Raw genomic sequence first — 23,525 nt, 5'->3', positions numbered from 1 at the left:
TTTTAATATCCACAGTCTATTGTGTCAGCTATGTTCAGATAAAGCTAGAAAGAGGAAAGGGATGAGATTCTAAACTGGAATAATCCTAAAGCAATACAAGAAATTTAATTAAAATTTTTATAAAGTAGATTTTAGACACAGATGGTTTCATGTATGAATTTTGTCCATAATCCTAAAGGAAGAAATATTAACCATTTCTAGAAATTGCTTGAACAAATTTTTTGAGTTCTTGTCTTCCTATTTCTTTTTCACTTGTCTTTTAAGATTATTAAATTAGATTATCATTTGTAGGCTCAGTAATTTGACTAAATCATCTTTAACAAATTAGCCTGTATCTTGAACTAAGAAAAAGTTTTAGTATTTATAAGTTCTCTCTTTCCCTGACTGAACAGTTAAAAGAAGATGAAAGAAGTGACACCTTTAGCAGGTATCAATATTGAGACTACGGGGATGCTTGTATACACTAAAAGAAGCTTGTATAGACTAAAAGACCCTGATCTCATCTGAACCCTACTGACTTTTCAGGACTGTGCTAGGCTCTGGCAGGGGTATGAGAGGGAAGAATAAATTGCATATCCTCTGTGCTATTGGGAAATGTTTGGTGAGGGGTACAAGAATCATATGAAAATGGCCTCTGCAAGGAGTCTGAAAGTGGCCCAAACCCACCTCCAACATGTGAGATATGTGTCACTATATATGTTAGACACAGATCAACTCTGTTAGATACAGATAGCTGATTTTCTGAATATTTGCATCACATAACTATGTCTATTTGTGGGGACACTTAGATCTTTATCAAGGAAGTAGGAGTTTGTAACTGAGGACGATATTAACCGGTTGTCTGAGTGATTCGGTCACTCCAGTTGTGTAGCAATATCAGGGCTTCTATATGCATTATTCTTTTGTTGGAATATACAAAGTGATAGCAACAGTTGAACATGTGTTATGCATCTGAGTACTAAAGCATAATTGATCTCACTGATACTTAATGAAAACTTCATGAGGATTTACTTTTCACTCTTTATTTTATAACTGCTGAAACAAAGGATGAGGGAAGTTACTTTACTTGTGTAGAGTCAACAGTGAATGAATGGCATATCCTGCATCCAGCCCTGGCTTACCTGTGCATTGGCTACATTGGTGTTGGATCAGCTCAGTGATTTTTGCTTCCAGCCAGAACTGAGCAGGCAGAGAGTAGCCCAGATGTCCCTGATACCTGGGACTCTCTCTCAGGTGGCCTAAGCAGCTCAGTCCCTCCAGCCTCTGCACGGGCTATTCCCCAAGGTCTGGTTGGACTGGAGGCAATTACTCTACTTTCTTTTCTTAACCAGGAGCTTAGGGAAATTTGCTTGCTCTTCTCTATAAGATCTATAAAGTGATGTCCTTCTTATTGTTCTGGGTATCAGAACAGAAAGTTCAGGAGGTGATGGGCTAATGGATGCTTCTTTCTACTCTTTGATTCTGTTGTCTATGATCAAGAAGGTGACTCAGAAACTGGATAAGAAGTTGCCTGAGTTACCAATGAGTGCTGAGGCCAGAGGGAAGAGTGAGGTGTGAATTCTAGGAGAGCAAGATGTGTCTCTGTGTGTTTAGAAAACTCTGTGATTTCCATGTGAGTCTGTATGCTTATTCTGGTTGATGTGATGTGAATATATGTATATTTCTTCAAAACTTGTGGTGTATGTGAGTGATATGTCTCCTTATATAGAAAGGAAAGCAGAAAAACAGAGGGAGATAGGAAGATATATGGATCTAGAGACTGTGGGAAATGCATAATATACGTGATTGGGTTCTTTCCTCTCACTGATGAGAGAAGACAGAGCCAAATAAATTTCCATTAAGTATGTGAAGAGCAGTTATGAGTATGATTTGGGATTGTATGGTCAAAACTTTCTCTGTTCTCCTTCAATACTTCCATATTATCCTCTGTGTACAGATAAAATGTTTGAATAATGAGACTTGAAGTGTCTGATTAGACAAATGTGTTTCCAACTAAGGAGGGCAGTTTCCTAAATTTGCCAATAACCAGCATGAGGAAAAAAATGCTTGAAATTCTTGGTGATGTGAAATCTTGAATATTGACTTATTGATATATCACTCTTTATTACACTAAGTTTGTATTTGCTCATGTCTTTTTAAAAGTAGTGATGGTGTAAGTGAGTGACTAGGAAGCACATATCTCACCTACAAATATCTAGTGGACTGTAATAGTGGTTACATTACTGCATTTATTAAATATGTTCGTGTGTTTCCACCTCCTCTAGGAAGTTATCACGTGATACCTACTGTGCCAATGCCTCAATAGGTAATACTAGTATATTATCTGAAGACTGACTCTTACATATTTGTATCTGAAATAGTTTCTACTTATAAAGGGTAAATATTTGATCACAATACAATATCAAAACTTAAAATGAAAAATGTACACAAATTATTTATTATTATGTCAGGCATATAAGTCCTCAAAGAAGATGAAGTATAATCATTATCTTTCTGCAATTCAAGTGTTATTGTCATCAAGATTCTTATTTCTCCAATGTCTGAATAAACACAGGTTAAAAAGCTAAGGAATTTAAGAAAACTCCCATACCGGGCCCTTATCATAATTTTAGACATGGCCTGACATTTCCCACTTATGCTGAGCTGTCTTCTGATGTCTGGCTTGCATCGAATCTTCCTCAGTGGTCTGCTAATTTTCTTCTAGTTTCTTCTAGGGAGGATATACACAGAACATGTCCATGAGCACCCTGGCCTCGATGGAAGGCTCAAGTCACTGTCATCCCAGCTGGACATGAACCGAGATAGTCAGTGTCCCAGAGTAATATAATGGTTCCTAGTGGACTTGCCCATCTGCTCCTATACTTGAATACAAAGGTCGGTATGATTCATCCTTGGCAGAATGTGTTTGGCAATTCTAACCTCTAACTTAGAGCTTCTAAGGGAATATTGAATTTAGAGTCTACCATCGGAGAGCTGTGGGTTGAAGGTTTACTCACTTATGTCTAAATTATCATTTTTACATATCTTTGAAATGATGCTGCCTTATATACCATTTAAATTGCTATATATACCATACAACATCAAATATGTATTTTTTGAAATTAAAGTGTTTAAAAACACGGGATTATATGATATTATAAATATGATGACTATAGAAGATGTGAAGTAATATTATATAGCATACCTAGTTATATAACAATAGAATTATGTCACTTATGTACAATGGTTAGGAGATGAATTATCCCTAAAAGATATATTTTTACCAATTTTACTAATGAATGATCTAACTTTGCACATTTAGGTAATATATCTATTATCCCTAGTTATGAAAATGGATTAAATGCTGCTTCTTTGTTGCTCTGGAGAGGTTTTATAAATTTAAAAAAATGTCTATATAAATCCCTTGGAATTATATATACATAGTGTCTATAAAGTATCAATATCTGTCACTATTATTAATATTCTCAGTAGGTTGCTGGGCTTTCCGAGAGGGGCAGAGGAATCGAACCCAGGTCAATCGCTGTGCTATTGCTCCAGCCCCTTGATAGTTAGTCACTTTTGGTAAAGGAAATACTATCTAGGTATCTCTGTCCAGTGAGGATCCAACACTATAGTTATTCTATTTCAATGTAGTTTCACATTATTTTACAGGCAAATGATGAAAGCTATCTCCTGATGTTCATGTATTTTGCTTCATTTTGTTTTGTGGCCATATCCTACTGTGCCCAGGGCTTACTCCTGGCAGTGTTCCGAGGACCATCTGAAGTCCTGGGGATTGAACATGGGTATGCCACACATGCTACCTCTCTGGATGTCCATAACTTTATGTTATCATAGTAAGTTACTAAGATTGACCAGGCATGCCACAAGGTATACACTCCTTCAACACTGAGACTGTGCTATGCACAGAGAGCTTTGTGTAACACCTGGGACAAAGATATAGTTTGATGCCTTTTTTTTTTGAGAAAAAGAAAATTATCCTCCTGTCCAAGAAGAAAATCTTGTTAGTCATAGTGAAGTAATATATTATTGGCAGCTGAATGGTACAGATTATAGTTTATGCATCCTCTGGTTTGAGAAATAGACAGGAGACTTGTTTAAATGTGACACTTTAATATAAAAAATGGCATTATTATAACTTTATGGCTATAAAAGTTTCTGACTTTCTTCTCTTTATTTCATTCCCAGCAGAAACATGAGCAGCATAAAAAGTTATAATAAGACCACTGTGTCTGAATTCCTCCTCCTAGGACTCCCTATACCCCCAGAACATCAGGGTTTGTTTTTCACCTTATTCCTGGTCATGTACCTGGCCACAGTGGTGGGGAACCTGCTCATCATCCTGCTCATCAGAATGGACTCTCGTCTCCACACCCCCATGTACTTCTTCCTCAGTCACTTGGCTTTCACTGATGTGTCTTTCTCATCGGTCACTGTGCCCAAAATGTTGATGGACATGCAGAGCATTCACAAGTCCATCCCCTATGCAGGGTGCATGTCACAGATGTATTTTTTCATATGGTTTGGTTGTGTCGACAACTTACTTCTTGCAGTGATGGCCTATGACAGGTATGTGGCCATCTGTCAGCCACTCCACTATGCCACTATCATGAGGCAAGAGAAATGTGTCTCATTAGTGTCTGCATCCTGGATCTACTGTTGTCTCCGCTCTCTCTTGCACACCCTCCTCTTGGTTCGCGTGTCCTTTTGTGATGACATTACCATCCCCCACTTCTTCTGTGAACTCACTGTTCTCTTGAAGATGAGCTGTTCAGACATCTCACTCAATGAATGGGTTCTCTTCATTGAGGCTGGAATAATTGTTTTCCTGCCTTTTATCACTATTGTGGGCTCTTATATTCGTATATGGGCCACTGTCCTGAAGGACCCTTCTGCTAAGAGATTCTTCAAAGTCCTTTCTACCTGTGGTTCCCATCTCCTTGTTGTATCTTTATTCTATGGAACCATTGCAGAAGTGTACTTTTTCTCCTCATCTTCCATCTCCAGTAATAAAGATATAGCTGCTTCTGTGATGTATATGATAGTCACCCCCATGCTGAACCCTTTTATCTACAGCCTGAGAAACAGAGATATAAAACAGGCCTTAAAATTATTTGTTAATAGAATGAAGTCTTGACACTCAAATAACTTAATATGAATGTTTTTCAAATATACAGTCAAATGAACATGGAAAATTCATGGTGCCGAATTTCAGCTTGTTGAGTTTAGGAATGGGAAAGTGGTAAATATGACAACTGGCAGGAATGAAAAAGAAGTTTCTTTTTTTCCACAGCTCCATGAGAGACCAGCCTTAATTTCTTCAGATTCTTAGCATCAGAGAAAGAATATGGCAAAAAAATTACTGCTTACATAAGTCAGATTTCTAATATTTTCAATTCTGTCATCCCTACTATAAACTTTCAATGACTCCTAATTTCATTTCTTTATAATTATGGGTTCATCTTGAGACAGAGCAGCTCAGAATTGTCAGACCCATGCATTTAAAAGTTAGGCTCACTTCTACATAAGAATTATAGGCGTGGCTCTAGGGTCACTCCCAACACTTGTTGTGGTAGAAACTCTAAAAATTATGGGTCCATATAAATTTACTTGCATATAACGAATATATATACATATATATGTACAATTATACACATTTTTTTGCTTTTTGGGTCACACCCAGCATTGCTCAGGAGTTACTACAGCTCTGTTCTCAGGAATTACTCCTGGTGGTGCTTGGGGTACCATATGGGATGCCGGGGATTGAACACAGGTCGGCCAAGTGCAAGGCAAACACCTTACCCACTGTACTATGGCTCTGGTCCCTACAAATTTTGAAAATACACTCTGTATTCAATATTTCATTTGCTTCTAAGAATTATTTTTTTTGTAATTTTAGAATGTTTTATATCTTCATCCATGAGATATGAAGGATGCATATATTTAGAAAAATTCAACAACCTACACTTGAAATTTATACACTAAATTAATGTTTTTGTACAATAATATGAAAATGGAGGCGAGAGTAACTGCAAAAAAACTATGACTTTCTTACTGGAAAGGTTAAGGTGTCATGTTTGTGTATGTTTATATAATTACATGAATTGGGGACTGTGTTTATAGTAAATATGTGATATTTTTACATATGAGAAATAACACACACAAGAGTCATATATGCTTAGCTATTAGTCATATTTACATATAAGCATGTACATAAGTAAATACAAATAAGTGCCATATATTTATATGATTTGTATGTATATACTAAGTAAATGAAATTATTCTGTGAGAGGTTCTTATGTTTTCTACTGCGTTATTTCCTCCCCACTAAATTTTTCTCTCATTTATTCACACTCTAACTCACTCTTTTGTTTTTTAGGTTTCTTTTTGGGGGCTACGCCTAGGGGTGCCCAGGGTTTACTCCAGGCTCTGCACTCAGGGATAAATCCTGGCCAACTTGGAGAACCAGATAGGGTCCCAGAGATGGAACCTGGATTGACTGCCTGAAAAAACAAATGCCCTAGCCACCATATTATCTCTCTGGGTCCCTAACTGATTTTTGTTTTTCTTTTCTTTGACATATATATTTCCATCACTGTAACTGTAACACTGTCCTCCCGTTTTTCATGGATTTGCTCGAGTGGGCCCAGTAATGTCTCCATTGTGAGACTTGTTACTGTGTTTGGCCTTGCACGAGGCCGACCTGAGTTCGATTCTTCTGTCCCCTCTTGGAGAGCCTGGCAAGCTACCGAGAGTATCTCGCCCACACTGCAAAGCCTGGCAAGCTCCCCATGACATATTTGATATGCCAAAAACAGTAACAATAAGTATCACAATTTGTTGTGAGACATTTCTGGTACCTGCTCAAGCAAATCAATGAACAACGGGAGGACAGTACTATAGTTCTACAGTGTCATATATATACAAACCCCTTACATTTAAAGTAGAATAACCATTTCCCCCACAAATAATCGCTGTGTAAAATGTGGATAAACCTTGAAGGTAACAATATGTGAGATATGCCATGCACAAAAACACAAGTATTAATGATGTCACCTCTATGCGTCATCTTTACAAACAAAACGCCATTGTCTTTCCCAGGTGAGAGGGGAGCAGAAAGTGGAAATCACTGTTGAAATGATGCAAAATATCAACACTGGATGATGAAAAGTTAAGTAATCTTTGGTAATCATTGCAAAATAATGTCAACACACTTAAAGCCAAACACAAATGTACATTAAAATTATTAAAATGGTTCATTTGCTAAATAATATACATATTTTTCCATAAAACAATAATAAAGAAATGAAGAAAAGGTATCCCACATGAACACTTACCAAAGGAAAGCTAGAGTGCCTTAAATTTCAGGTAAAGTTGGCCCAACAGGAAGATAAAAATACTTAGCCAGAGATGCATTCTATTAAAAGGATCAGTTATTTAAAAAATACAACAAATGTGTATTCACATAACTCAGACTATCAAAATCTAACATAAAGGTGATAAGTAGACAAAACCCCAGTTTGTTTAAAGATTTTAACACTCTACCATCAATAACTGAAATGTCCACCAGAGAGAAAAATCATAAAGATATAGCTAAACATCAATAGTAAAACCAATCGATAGTTTTTCTTCACCCAACAAGATCAGAGCACATATTTTTATCATATTCAGAATAAATATTCTATAAGATAGTTCACATCCAAGGTCATAAAAAACACCCAAACAAATCTAAAACATTATAAACCACACAGAGTTGGATCTCTGACTACAATAAAATTAAACAAGATATAAATGTTTAAACATGGCTGTAAAAATCTTAAATAACATACATCAAAATAATACAGGGGCCAAATAAAGTCTCAATATGTTTTTTTTGCAAAACAGTTTTAACTTATTTTAAGGTAAGTAAAAATATGTTTGAGGGGAGATGTCAGTATATTCAACCCTGTTCCATTGGTCTGCAGCTCTGCCTTTGTTCCTGCACCATGCTGTTTTAATCATACTGCTTCATAGAGTTTGAAGTTCGGGAGGTTGATTCCTCCCATTTTCTTTTTCCCAAGAATTGCTTTAGCTATTCGTGGGGGCTTATTGTTCCATATAAATTTCAGGAGTGTTTGCTCTATTTCTTTGAAGAATGTCATGGGTATCCATATCGGGATTGCATTGAATTTATACAATGCTTTCGGTAGTATTGCCATTTTGACCATGTTAATTCTCCCGATCCATGAGCAGGGCATATCTTTCCATTTCCTCATGTCCTCTTTTATTTCCTGTAGTAGCGTTTTGTAGTTTTCTTTGTACAGGTCCTTTACTTCCTTAGTTAAGCTCATTCCTGGGTACTTGATTTTCTGGGGCACAATTGTGAATGGGATTGTTTTTTATGTCACTTTCTTCTCTCTCACTGTTTGCATATAGGAAAGCCATGGACTTTTGGATATTAATTTTATAGCCTGCAACTTTACTATACAAGTCTATTGTTTCTAGGAATTTCTTGGTAGAGGTTATAGGGTTCTATAAGTATAGTATTATATCATCTGCGAATAGTGAGAGCTTGATTTCTTCCTTTCCTACCTGAATGCCCTTAATATCTTTTTCTTGTCTAACTGCTATTGCAAGTACTTCCAGTACTATATTAAAGAGCAGTGGAGAGAGTGGGCATCCTTGTTTCATCCCTGATCTTAGAGGGAAGGCTCTTAGTTTTTCCCCATTGAGGATGATGCTTGCTGTAGGCTTGTGGTAGATGGCTTTAACTATATTGAGGAAAGTCCCCTCTATATCCATTTTGGCAAGGGTTTTCATCATAAACAGGTGCTGGATCTTGTCAAATGCTTTCTCTGCATCTATTGATATGGCCATATGTTTTTTATCTTTTCTTTTGTTGATGTGATGGATTATGTTGATTGATTTTCGAATGTTAAACCATCCTTGCATCCCTGGGATGAATCCTACTTGGTCATGGTGTATGATTTTTTTTTAATGAGTCGTTGAATTCTATTTGATAGTAGTTTGTTGAGGGTCCTTGAGTCTGTGTTCATCAGGGATATCGGCCTGTAATTCTCTTTCTTTGTGGTATCTCTGTCTGCTTTGGGTATCAGGGTGATATTTGCTTTGTACAAATTGTTTGGAAGTATTTTTTTTAAAAAAATGATAAGTAAAAATAAGCATAATTTATAAACAGTTGCTTACAACTACCTTTTAAGGCAGTGAAATGGAGAATGATACACCACATGAACACTTGGAATCAATTTCTTTGAATTCACATACTGGAAAATAAGAAAGACCTTTTTGTTTTTTAATTTAATTTCATTTTTATAAAGTAGTTCACAATATTTAATTGCATTTAATATTTGCACACCAATCCCACCACCATTACACCTTTCCACCACCATATTTCGGATGTTTCCATCCTGAACCCCAACCCCTGCCTCCAAAGCAGAACCAAAATTTTGTATCATTTGTTATATGTAATACGCAAAAAAAAAATCCATAAAAAGTTTCTTAGAGGAAGGTTAATAAAGATTGTTGAGTTTCACCCACAAGCAATTAAGCCCTTCTATAAGAGATGACTAATATGTTGTTAACGGTTGAGCCTTGTGTGCTTATATATGAATATATATACGCATATATCGATGTATATATACGTATGTGTAAATATGTGTATATATGTATATATCCATATGTGTATCTATACATCTCTATATATGTGTGTTTATATAATATAGATATATTCCCCTAAGATTGGTTGCCTTCTACTTTAAACCCCATAAAATGCGGTACATTAGTCTTGGAATATTAGTACTGTAAAGTATGAGATGTCCAGGAATAGATTCACTCATGGATGAGGTTCAACCTGAGCATGTGGAGAGCAGCTATGAGCTGCTAGGCCTTTGTCCTTTGGGCTCCTTTGGCTCCTGGATAATTAAGAAACACAGTAGACTTTCCAATTAAAGTGACTCAAGGAACTTGAGGATGTTAGTTGGAGGTACAAACAGTAAAATACTATCTCATCAACTCTTGAAATTGAGATGCCACTAAAGAAGACAAAGGCGGGCTTGCTGTCCAGACACTAGAAGGACAAAAACTGTTGCACATTTTCTTTCTTAAATTTTTCTTTTGTTAAAGCACCGAGATTTATAGTTATTTGTAGTTGAGTTTGAGTCATATTATGTTCCAGCCTAACCCATCACTGGTGTCTTCTGCCCTCCCCCAGGTTTCCCAGGTTTCCCTCCATTTCCCTCCCACACCCGCAGTCTGCCACCTTGACAGGCATGTTTTCAAGTGTGTTTGTTGTAGTTTGGATCTCTTATTTTCAGAGTTGTTGGCTGTATGGTTTGGATATTTGGCTATACCATTTTATTTTTTTTTTTGAAGAGTGGTCCCTTGACCCCTTGCTGATTCCCTTTGCTTCTCATGGAGACCCATGCCCCTCTTGTGATACTTAGCCTTGCTTAGCATCAGCACAGCCATTTAATAAAGGAGCAACTCTAACCGACTCCTAGTCGAATCTGAAACACTATGCCAAACCATCAGTTGTACCAGACACCACTTATGGCAATCAGCTGGAAAAGCAGAATTACCCCTGCATGAAGTCAGTGGAGATATCCACAGAACCAATTAAGTAAAATGTCACCAGGAAGTCGTATGAGATAATCAGGAAAACCCCTTGTATTCTTAGTGTATAAAAGGACCCTGGAGACAAGGGGAAGGATCACTCTCCTACTAGAGGGGATGGCCCACATGGATCAGTTTTCCTAGCCTTCTCAGCCTTTTCAGATTTCTGAACTCAATGCTTGTTCGGCTTATGCCGAATAAACTTTATACGGCAAAGCTTACTGTTTTGTGAGGTCTCTTAGATCCAGAACCCTAACACTTCCCATCTAGCTCCTCTCTTTGGTTCTTTCTACTTTTTTCTTAAGTGAAAGAATTTATTGCACTCCAGAGTACAAGGAAACTAGGAACAATGCTCAATCTTTCACGTGGCTTGTTTTAAGTAATATGTATATGGGCAGAAGAAAGGACTTAAAATTTCTGTCTTGCCTATTTCCTTACAAGCCATGGAAGGTGGATCTGGGATAAATAGGCTGGGGACCTTGAAGCCATTACACCACCTGGCTATCTAGCTGGTGATAATTATTTATTTTTCTGCATTTCTTCCTAAAACGGATATCATATTTAACAGGTCTTAGGTTTTTGGTTCTTTTGAAGAAAAAAAAATAAACAGAAAGAAAAGTAGAGATCTCTCAGTATCTGTGTTACAAACCATAATGCCCCAAAGTAGAAAGAGAGTATGGGGGAAATTGTCTGTCATAGAGTCACGGGTAGGGTTGGGATGGGGGGATACTGGGAACATTGGTGGGGGAAGATGTGCACTGGTGGAGGGATGGGTGTTTGATCATTGTATGACTGAGACTCTAACAAAAGCTTTGTAACTGTCTCATGGTGGTTCAATTAAAAAAAGAATGAATTTTAAAAAAAAGTAGAGATCTAAGAAACATTTTTTGTATTTCTGCATACAAAATATTTTAGCCCATTGACTGCTTCAGCAATGCAGTTTCTATAAAAACAGGGTGTGCAAGAGTTATTATCATTGATCTATTCTCTCTGAGAGGCCTGTTTCTTTAGGATCATGTGTGGTGGTAATACCCCTTAAGATCATGGTTTCATGTCTAAAGCAAATCAAATTGACACTTTCAATCCCTGTCCAGTGGGGTTCATTTGCAGGGAATGAGACAGACAAACACATAGGGACTGTCGAAGCCTTAGGTCGCCTGGGCAGCCCATAGTGCTTTCATAGGCTGCCCTTTATTCAATACAATATCTCTTGCTTTCTCCATTCCCTGAGCTGAGCTGATGTTGACAGAAATTAAAAAGGATAGATAGTTGCTACACATATCAACATTCAATGGTACATAAAGATCAGAGGTCGGGATCTTTTACTTAATGATCGAAGGCATCCTTACAATATAAAGTCCTGACAGCTCCCTATTCCATTTTTTTTTTGCTTTTTTTTGGGAGGGGGTCACAACTGGCGGTACACAGGGGTTACTCCTGGCTCTGCACTCAGGAGTTACTCCTGGCGGTGCTCAGGGGACCCTATGGGATGCTGGGGATCGAACCCGGGTCAGCCGTGTGCAAGGCAAAGGCCCTAACCGCTGTGCTATCTCTACAGCCCCTCTCTATTCCATTTTTGTCCATGTTGTCACTACATCTCAAAGACACTAAATAGTCTTATTCTATACTTTCTTGGTACATTTCCTGCAGCTTTTTTTTGTTATCCATTCTATTCTTTTCTGTTTTATTATTCTTTCCTGGGTGCATTGTTGCAATCCATTTGCATTCTAATAACGAAAGGATCTTGTCTAACAGGAGTCTCTCCCATCCTGGGGGTTTTTGTAAGGGGAATGAATTCCCACAGCTTCACTAAGTCCTTGTAAACTGGACAGGGAAACAGATTGCTCCTCCTATATCAGATAGTCCTGGGGCACATGCTGCACATCAGCACAGAGGAGCAAACAGAACTTCCTGTTCTGTGTTCTCCTAGAGTTGACATTGCAGTAGGAAAGGCATCCAGAAATATTGACAGCGAAATCTGTGAGCCTTTCTGAACAAAGAAAGGTTTCTTAGATCTTTCAAGGTGGATCCCTTTGAATGGACTTTTGATCACCATCAGTGACTAGTCCTGCAACTTTCAGAACAGCCAGAACGGGAGCAGAAGTGTGGTGCTGATCTCTCCATGTCCAAGACATAGAATTGGAGCCCACAAGTGAAAGGGTAAGCTAATGGAGAGTGTTGTAGAAGCAGTGGCCAGGATTTTGATACTGTGGTCCACCCATCATTCTCAAAGGTTATGTCCTTTTCTTCAGCACCTCGCCTAATAAGTACTGTAAAGGATTACTATCATCCATAAGTATAGACTAGAAGATGCTGGTGGCCTATGTGAAGCTTAACCAGCACACACAGATCTGGAGGGCTATGGCTACCAGCTACAGACTCAGCTTAGAGAACTAGGAGCCCAGTGTGGCAGGATTACAGAGTGAGGGAATTTGGGAGGTAGATGCATGTGAGCAGAAGTATAAGAAGAAAAATCTGGCCCTACTGGGGAACTTCAAGTACCTTATATTGGTGCAAGGACAAAGAATATGGCCTTCAGATGGGAATCTGATGAAATGGACTGTGAGCAGTTTTCCTATGATATTGTCTGAGCTGAGAAATGACTTTATTCTTGAGGTAATATTGTTATATAATAGACTCAAGTCTGGTGTGCAATATTGTGACGCTACAGTTGTATGAACTTCCTCATGATCATGCTCACTCCTCAAAGTAGTTCCCATTCATCACCAGACACTGGAACTTCTTGGCCCATTTCACAGATCCCTAGCTTTTTCCCTCTCCAGTCACTACCAATCTATTATTTCCATTTAAAAGATCTTTTTTAGTTGTGTGTTTTATTTTTATTGTATAGTAACATAATTATAACAAAATTTGTGGTTTTAATGTACAAGACACTATGCCTTCACTACCACCAAAGAGTGACAGATAACCATGGACTTGGGCTGCTTTTAGCCTGCGTCTGTCCTCACTGCTGTGTACTCAAAGTTTGCATTTAAGACTGAGAGTTAGTCACTGATCAATGTTATCAATTTCCTTTTTATCTTTCTAGATGCCACCGATGATTAAGATCATCTGGTATTTGTTCTTCTCCCCCTGATTAACTTTGCTTAATATGATGCCCTGCTATTCCATTCAAGTTTCAGAAAACTTCATGATTTCATCTTATCTTTTTGTTTTTCTCTGTAGCTGTTCTAAGTATTTTTTAAAGATAACTTATTTAAATACCATGGCTTACAAAGTTGTTAATAATAAAGTTGTTTGGGGCTTTTGATGTTCTGACACCTATCCCACCACCTGAGTGACCTTATCTCCACCATTGTCCCACTTTACAAACCACCCCCAAGATTGTGTTTTTAGCAGGAACACCATAAGTTTTTATATCGCTTGTTATAACCAAATGGCTAAAGGAATTATAAAAAATATTTCAGTAAAAGAAAATTTGTGAAAATATTTTTATCTTACCACAGAGTTATTAAATACTCTTCTGAGGATTTACTAAGTTGTTGCTAGTTGACCCTTCTGTGTTATTGTTTTTGTTGTGTTTAGTTTCCTTCTGCATTATTTTCCTATATAATTTGTTGTGCTCCTACTGGAATTTCAGTGTTGTGGAACGTGGACTATGTTATATTTGGCATACGTGACCAGACACTACAGAAACTTCAGACTGTATAGAACTGGCCTGATCAGTTGGCACGGAGTTTTCAGTTTTCAGAGTCTGTAGGATCTGCAGAAGGGGTCTGATACAGTCTTCTGTAGAAGTATCTATAGAACTATAGATCTTCAGGATTTGTAGAACTTCAGTCTGTATTTGTAACTTCAAGATCTGTAGAACTTCTGTAAATTCAAGATCTATGGAACTGGGCTGATGGATTGACATGAGTTTTCAGATTTTCTGGTTTTCAAAATCCAGGACACTGGTGTGTTCATGAATCTTCGTGGCTTTGCTTGCATCTCCTCAGAGATTTAGTTCATGAATCTGAAGAGCGGGGCCAGTGGGTGAGTCCTCATGGCAGCAGCTGGGGAAGGGGGGTGTGGCTTCTGAGCTTCAGGAAGTATGAAAGGGTTGGGGAAGCTGTCTGCCCCACTCCGAGAAGACCCCAGAGTTCTCTGTCTAAACACTAGAATATCTGAAATTTTTGTGGTTTGATGTTTCTGTAGAGATTCTTATTGAAGCCATGGAGTTGGGCCATTGGTGTGATGGCAGCAATGTGTTGTGGGTATGGCTGCCAGGGCTTTGGCAGGGCAGGGACTTGGCCTACCCTACTCCTGAGGAAATCCCAGAGTTTTCAACTGGGACACCAGCAGAATTTTAGCATCTTGGCTTGTATCTCCTCAGAGATATAGCTCATGAATCTTAAGAGTGGACATGGGTTACTGTCGAAGGCAGGCAGTGGCTCCTTATGGATTTTTAATTACATTTAAATTACATTACTTGTGATGATTATAGTCATGTTTTCTACATCCTCCTGATTCAATCTTTAAAGGTTTTATGTTTCTAAGAATTCATGACTTCTAGGATCTGCAAATTACTGACATTAAGTTGTTTATAGTGGCCTCTTATGATCTTTTATCTGTTGAAGTGTCTGTTGTACTTATTATTCTTTCAACTATTATTCAGTTTATTGAGGTTTTATGTCTTTTTTATTCATATGTCTAGCTAAGAATCTGTAAATATTGTTTATTACTTTGAAGAAAACCTCCTGATATAATTTTCCCTTTGAATTATTTTCTTGAGTTTTGCATCATATATTGATTCTCTTATTTTATTATTTTCTTTATTCTATTTACATTAGTATAATTTCTTATTCTTTCTTGGGAGTCTTAAGCTGTGAGCTTAATTTATTTATACTTTTTGTTTCTTAATGTAAGACTGCATTTTTATGAACTTCCCCCTTGGTATTGCTTTGGCTGAGTACCATAGGTTCTAATAGCTGGCTTCTTTATTCTCATTAATTTCAAAAAATTTTTATGGATTCTTAGATATACTCTTTGACTAATGGTTATTTAACAGTATGTTGTCCAGTTTCAAAATGCAGAATCTTTCATAACTGTAGTTATTTATTTCTGTAGTTATTTTTGTATTTAATTTCTAGTTTCATGCCATTGTGGTCAAAAATACGCCTGAGATGATGAATAATTTTGTGACTTTATGAGTTCTTGAATTGTGCCCAATAGGCAATCTATCTTGGAAAATATTTTTCATTCACTAAAGAAGAATATACATTTGGTTTTTAGGGGAATGGAAATTCTATATATGCCCATGAATGTTTTTTTTCTTCTCCAGTTCCACATTTTTGACTTATTTCCTTCCTGATTTTCTATCTGGTTGGTTTATCCAAAGAATGGAGCGGGTTTTTGTGGTTTCCCACTTGTTTTTTTCTTTATTAACTTTGTTTCTTTATATCCCACATATGAGTAAAAGCATATACTAATTGTCCTTCTCAGTCTGACTTATTTCACTTAGATAGCATCAATAGTTTTTCAGATGGCAAGATTTTAAATAGTCTGTGTAGCATTGCATTGTGTATAAATACCACAGTTTAAAAAATTAATTTCTTTTATTGAATCATTGTGAGATACACAGATACAGAGCTATTTATGGTCTGATTTTGGTGATGTAACCCCTCTATGGCAAGCACTTTCCTTCACTCTCTCTCTCTCTCTTTCTCTTTCTCCTTTGAGGCATTATGGTATGCAATACGGGTACTGAGAGGTTATCATTTTCATTCCTTTACCTATTTTCAGCACACAGTTCTTATCCAGAGTGATTATTTCCAATTATCTTGTCATAGTGCTCCCTTCCTTTCCCAACTGCTTCTCCCAGAGCATTTGAGGCAGGCTTCCAACTGTGGACCACTACTTCTGGACCTTGTTTCTACTGTCCTTGGGTATTATATTAGTTTTATATAATGGTTGGTTTTCTTTATATCCCATATATCAGCACGGTCACTCTATGTCTGTCAATACCACACATTCTTTAATACTCATCAGTCTATGGAAATTAATTGATTTCAGGTCTTGACTTAGGTGTGTGTGTGTGTTTGTGTAGCACCACTTGGAATTTTTTTTTAAACAATTCACTAAGCTAAGTTGTGTGATAAAATACAAAACAGGGTTTAGATGTATCTGCACCCTCCACTATGTAAACGAAACTAAAACCATCATGCCAAGTGAAGTCAATCAGAAGAAGAAAATTTGAGAGTTATCTTTTTTATATGTAAAGAGACACAAAAAATAAATAACAAATAATGGGTAGTAATAGACCTTGAGAAGAGATCTATAAGAATTGATCTTACCAAGAATTGGGGTGGGTGTCTATGGGAGGGAATCCTGACACTTTGGTGGTGGGTATGATGTTGAAACATTGTATGCCTGGAGCTTTATTACTATTACAAGTAATATTGTAAATATTACTAGTAATATTCTAAATCACAGTGCTACAGAAACTTTGGGTGAGGAGGGATGCAAATGGATATTGCATATGAATTTTAAAAAGTATGGAGGAACAGATAGCTTTTTAAAAAAAGAGTAAATAATATCTGAGAACTTTTCAAATGTAGAATAACCAACAATATAAGACCATGAAGAAAATTGAATGCCTAAACAGCCCAAAACCAAGTAATATAATTGCAAAGTTATCATAAACAAATGATGAGATAAAACCATTCAAGACTGATAGAGGGAAATGCAAATTATAAACATTGCTTAGGCTTGTGCTAGGCTCTGAATAGGGGATGAACTATATCACTTCTATCCTAAGGTGCAATGTCTTGGGAAGACATAACAAAGAAGCTTGTCTCAATATGTAGAGTAGGTTATATATGTAACAATAACTGATGGTTGAGGTTGAAGTGAATGAAATATGTTGAAAGAAAACTTGAGAATAATAATGAACAAATAACTCCCACTCTAAAATCTGAATGCAATCTAGGCCCCTCTTGACTGTGAAGTGTCTGCTAATATCTGTTAAATATAGGACATTATTGTACTAGCTTACTTATCAAATATTTGTATCAGAATGCTGTGTTGTTTTATCTGGACAGTTTCAGGGATGGGAAACCCTTTTTTTCTCCAAATGCCCAGTTGGAGAAGCATAAAATCACTTGGAAGTCATACAGTCAATATATGCATACAGGCCACAGGTACCCCATAAGAAGCGTATATGTCTATTAGTCATATACTGGGCCAGAACACATGATTTTGTGGGCCTTAAGCCCTACTCTGGGAAATCTGAGGGAGAATTTTTAACTGAAGAATTGGCAATCAATTGGCCAAGTACGTCAACCATTATCAATTCTATAGCAAAATCATGACTATAGATGCACTTATATTTTGCTGGGATATGGAAAATTAATGACAGAAGCAATGGATATTAGTTTTGCATTTGTGTGCATGAGTGATATTAAATCTGTATTAAATCTTCAGAATGGCATAGTTTTTTATTTCACAACAGTTGAAACAAGGCTAATAAAAGTTCCTTTAGTTACTTAGGGTCAACAATGAATGATAGGCAGAGTCCTGCTTCCAGCCCAGTCTAGACAACACTGGTTGTCAATGCAGTGGTCAGACAGGAGCATTATTCGATCCACTTTTATTCCCACCTGTAATGGTGAATAGGTACACATCATCTCAGGGTGCCCCTGACACCAAGGACACTCTCTCAAGTGGCTGCTATTACACCCATTCAGTCCCTCCAGCTTCTGCACAGGCTTTTCCCCAAGGTCTGATTGGACTAGAGATAATTGCCTTACCATCTCTCCTTAACCAAGAGCTTAGGGACTTTACCTTTGTCCTCTTTGAGGTTTATAAAATGACATCGTCCTTACTGCCGTGGAGTTCAAAGACAGACCAGGAAGCTCATAAGATTATGGGGTTATGGAAGCCGTTCCAAATTCTTTTATTCCTGATGTCTATAACAGAAATTGAGAACTCTGAAACTGGATTAGAAGGAGCTTGACCTACCAAGGAGTGGAGAGATCAGCGTGAACTTGGGAATCTAGAAGAATAAGGTGTGTCTCTATTTTTTTTTAGAAAATTTTACATACATTCCATGTATCTGTGCTGATTCCAGCTAGTGTAGTGTAGGCACACATACATTTTTCCAAAAGTTCTGTCTTGGTAATGTATTTTCTATAGATAGAGAAAAAATACAGAGAAACATATGGAAAAAAAGAAAAGGTAGAGAGAGAACACAGATATAGACAGAGATAAATGACTCTTAAATTGTTTCTTTTCCTCTCATTTACCAGAGGACACAGCACTAAATAATCTCCCATAAGCAAAGTTGCTCATAATGCGTTTGGGGGTCTTGTAATCAACATCTGCTTACTCTTGTTCTATAACTACCATATTTTTTTATCTTGTACACCAAGATCATAAGTAATAAGATTTCAGATTCTAAAGAGACAGAGCTGTGTTCTCCAACAGGAAGTATAAGTTTCCTGAATTTACAGATGACCATGACAAGAGAGATGCCTTGAAATATATGTTATGTGGAAATGTTTGATCTTACATTTTATTAGTATCTTTGTATCTCATTACAAGTTTATGTATTTATAAGTGTTCAATGACATCCTTTATGCCTATTATTTCTGTGGTGGTATCCATGAATTAATTGGACCTGCACACATGACCACTTTAGCAGACTTTCCATGGTGTATATAGTTCTGCATTGAGCAGGCAAATTGGTGTCTATCTTCACCAATAGGAAGTCTTCGCATTCATATTGGCATCAAGGAAGCCTATGATGCCAATTATCTAAGTAGATCAGAGTCAGACCTAACCTTAGTTTGGCACTTGATTCTGAGATCCAGTTTACCAGCTGGCAAAGAAAGGGGAACTGAGTCTTGATTATAATGCTATATTGAAACTTAAATTGGGAAATATGCACAAATTATTCAATGCCATGCCTGGCATATAATGGGTTCTAGTAAAGAGGAATACTTTAATTATATTTCCCCAAATCAAGTGCTTTCATCATGGAGGTTTCTATTTTCTTGGGTTTTTTTTGTAACACTACAGGCAGAAGGCTCAGTAGAAATGTCCGCACAGCCCTTGTCATACTTTTGGAAAGCCTAATTATCCTTCCCTAACTCATGCTTAGCTTTTTTCTACACAAAGTCTGGCCTCAGTCAAGGTCCCAGTTTAGTTATGGTTTGTTTATCTTCTTCTGGTTTCACAGTGAGGATGTTAGGACATATGTAGTACATGTCAGTAAACAACCAGACCTTCACACATAAGTCACTATTATTCTTCTTATTAAACATGAAGGAAGAGGACAAATTCCCCTGGGCAAGGTCATGGTCCTTGAGGAAGATTTGATTTTTATATTTGAATAAGAAACCCAGTATGATTTCTCCTTAGCAGTATCCATTTGACGTTCCTAATCCCTAACCTGACTTCCAAGTAGGGAGAATGTGACTCTCGAGTTTACATCAGAGAACTGCATAACTTTAGTTTTGTCATTTATGTTTTGTGCCTTAGTTTTATCACATCTATAAAATGAAAGGTACATAAATTACCATATGTCATGCAGACATGACATATGGTATGGCACGTTATTTTCAAATCTAAATTTGAGAGTAAAATGTATGAATTGTGTGATGTACAAGCTTGATCACATTTTTAGATGTGGAGTGCTATCACCTGAGCATGTCTGGTTATCAAAACTAAGGAATATGAGAGCTGTACAAATGGTTATGGAATCGATTCAACACATCCATATTATCAATTCACTTATTTAACCTAAGAGTGATATACCTTTGCACATTTTTCTACTATTCCTCATAATAAAGTTAAAATGTTGTTTTCTTTGTACTCTTAATACAAAGATGATGCAAATCTCTTGCAATAGTACCTGACATATTATATCTTAATGCTCAATATCCATCACTTTTATTAACTGTGATGAATATTTTTGTGACAGAAAGTACTAAATATCTCTGATGGTTATGATCCAGTCAGTTTCACTGATGTTATTCTATTTCAGTATAAAGAGCTTCACATCATTTTAAAGGGACTGACTGATAGCTGTCTCCTAATGCCCATGTCTTTTTTTTATGATCACCAAAAGATACAGTTACAAAACTTTCATGTTTGAGTTTCAGTCATACAATGATTGAACACCCATCCCTCCACCAGCGTACATCTTCCACTACCAATGTCCCTAGTATCCCCCCGCCCACCGCCTTCCCAACCCTCCCCTGACTCTATGGCAGACAATTTCCCCCATACTCTCTCTCTACTTTTGGGCATTATGGTTTGCAATATAGATACTGAGAGGTTATCATGTTTGGTCCTTTATCTACTTTCAGCACACATCTTCCATCCTAAATGATCCCTCCAACCATCATTGACTTAGTGATCTCTTCTCTATTCCAGCTGACTTCTCCCCCAGCTCATGAGGTAGGCTTCCAACTATGGAGCAATATTACTGGACCTTGTGTCCACTGTCCTTGATGCCCGTGTCTTTGTTACCATTGTAAATTACTGAACTGGCATGACATAAATGTATAAACTTCTTAACATAACATAAAGACTTTTGATCTCTTTATTACTTGTTAGTACTCAGTGTTTTGTTTAGTACCTCAAACAAACTGCTCTAATAAATGGTTCTGGGTTACAGACAAATGCTTTATGGCATCAGTGTGGGGAATTTTATTTGTCATTGAGGGTGTTATCTATTACTGGGGCATAAACTGTACAGTTTATGCATCCACACCTGCACACCTGTTAGAAATGAACAGAAGCCTTGGATAAAGTTCAAATTTCATATAAGATGGCATTTCTATACTGTTAAGCCTACCCATGTTCCAGACATCTCATTATTTCTTTCATTTTCAGAAGAGACAGGAGCAGCATGAAAAGAGAGAACGTGACCACTGTGTCTGAATTCCTCCTTCAGGGGCTCCCCATACCCCCAGAACAACAGGGCTTATTCTTCACTCTCTTCCTGGTCATGTACCTGGCCACGGTGGTAGGGAACCTTCTCATCATCCTGCTCATTCGGATGGACACTCGCCTTCACACGCCCATGTACTTCTTCCTCAGTGCCTTGGCTTTCACTGATGTGTCTTTCTCATCGGTCACTGTGCCCAAAATGTTGGTGGACATGCAGAGTAATCACAAGTTTATCCCCTACGCAGGATGTGTTTCACAGATGTATTTTTTCATATGGTTTGGTTGTCTGGACAATTTCCTACTTGCAGTGATGGCTTATGACAGGTATGTGGCCATCTGTCAGCCACTCCACTACACCACCATCATGAGGCAGGAGCGATGTATCTCATTAGTAACTGTATCCTGGCTATTATGTTGCTTCCATTCTCTGTTGCACACCCTTCTCTTGGCCCAAGTGTCCTTCTGTGGTAACATTGCCATTCCCCACTTCTTCTGTGATCTCACAGCACTCCTGAAGATGAGCTGTTCTGACATCTCACTCAATGAACTTGTCATCTTCGTTGAGGGAGGATTGATTGTTTCCCTGCCTTTCTTCAGTATCATGGCCTCTTATATTCGTATATGGGCCACTGTTCTGAGGAATCCCTCCCGTAAGAAATTCTTCAAAGTCCTTTCTACCTGTGGTTCCCATCTCCTAGTGGTAGCTTTATACTATGGAACAATTGCAGAAGTGTACTTTTTCTCCTCTTCATCTGTCTCCAGTAATAAAGAAATAGCTGCTTCTGTGATGTATATGATAGTCACCCCCATGCTGAACCCTTTCATCTACAGTTTGAGAAACAGAGATATGAAACATGCTCTGAAATTGTTAGTCAATAGGATGAAGTTCTGCAAGTCAGATAACTTAATATGAATCTTGTATAAAATATAAATTCAGGGCTGGAGAGATAGCACAGCAGGTAGGGCGTTTGCCTTGCACGCGGCCGACCCGGGTTCGATTCCCAGCATCTCATATGGTTCCCTGAGCACCACCAGGAGTAACTCATGAGTGCAGAGCCAGGAGTAACCTCTGTGCATTGCCAGGTGTGACCCAAAAAGAAAAAATAGCAATAAAATATAAATTCAAATGGATATGGAACCAATTACTTCAGTTTTGGGAATATTTCATATTTTGATTGTTCTGCTGAAACTGTGTACACAGAGAGCTTGGTATTCCAGAGAGTTTGGAATTGTCTTCTCACACTCTGATGACATACACTTGCTTTCATTGCCCAGACTGACTCTCACTGACTCTGACAGTTCTTTACCGATGGTTAGAGTGAATAATGCTGTCCTTTTTTAAAGCATGTGTAGAATTGGTAAAGATGCAGATTGGCATGAATGAGGAAATATACTCCTCCATATCCATCAATTAACATAAAAAAAGCAGGATTTCTGTCATCAGATTTTTTAGGGTCAAATGAAGGAGACATCTAAAGACACTCACAAAAATGGAAATTCCACTTCCTGTTTTTTAAATTCTGACATCACCACTATAATAATTCAATGATTCAAATTTATTTCCTTACAAGCATGAGTTTATGTTCTGTCCAATCTCTTCTGCATTTGTCCAAGGGCTGAGTTGTTAAGCCCACATATTCAGTAATATAATATCCAGGAGAGGTTGCTAATATCTCAGTATTGCTGGAAATGTTCTTATACTCAAAAGGCAAAAATTCAAATAAATTTTTATGACTTAAATAAATACTTGTAATGGTGCAATTTTGTCTCTATTCAATATTTTAGTCATTTCAAAGTAACATTCTTATGGAGTATTAAAATATGTCATATCTTTAATGTGTACATAGGAAAAATTTCTTTTACAAAATAGAAAATGGATCTTGGGTAAATAGGTAGGGAGCCATGAGGCCATTAAATCATTTGTATTTTCAGATGGCAATATCTTTTTGTTTTATATTGACATTTCACCCTTGTAAGAAGTTTTAGATTCCTTAGCTATGTTGAAGGCAAAGGCC

General features: G+C 37.4%; 2 protein-coding genes across 2 annotated transcripts; both read left to right on the top strand.

The window, feature by feature from the left end:
* Positions 1-4,195: 4,195 nt before the first annotated feature.
* Positions 4,196-6,404, top strand: LOC130045727 (olfactory receptor 1J4-like). The gene is made up of 3 exons (XM_056138564.1): positions 4,196-5,129; positions 5,203-5,242; positions 6,380-6,404. Exons 1-3 carry the CDS (start codon positions 4,196-4,198, stop codon positions 6,402-6,404), a joined length of 999 nt encoding a protein of 332 aa, XP_055994539.1.
* A 15,053-nt stretch (positions 6,405-21,457) lies between these two features.
* LOC130045726 (olfactory receptor 1J4-like) lies at positions 21,458-22,423 on the top strand. Its single transcript, XM_056138563.1, has one exon. It carries the CDS (start codon positions 21,470-21,472, stop codon positions 22,421-22,423), a length of 954 nt encoding a protein of 317 aa, XP_055994538.1. The 5' UTR covers positions 21,458-21,469.
* The last annotated feature ends 1,102 nt before the right edge of the window (positions 22,424-23,525 follow it).

This window comes from Sorex fumeus, unplaced genomic scaffold, assembly GCF_029834395.1.
Source record: "Sorex fumeus unplaced genomic scaffold, SorFum_2.1 ptg000129l, whole genome shotgun sequence".
Classification (NCBI taxonomy): Eukaryota; Metazoa; Chordata; class Mammalia; order Eulipotyphla; family Soricidae; genus Sorex; species Sorex fumeus.
This window is presented reverse-complemented; position numbering and strand designations above follow the sequence as displayed.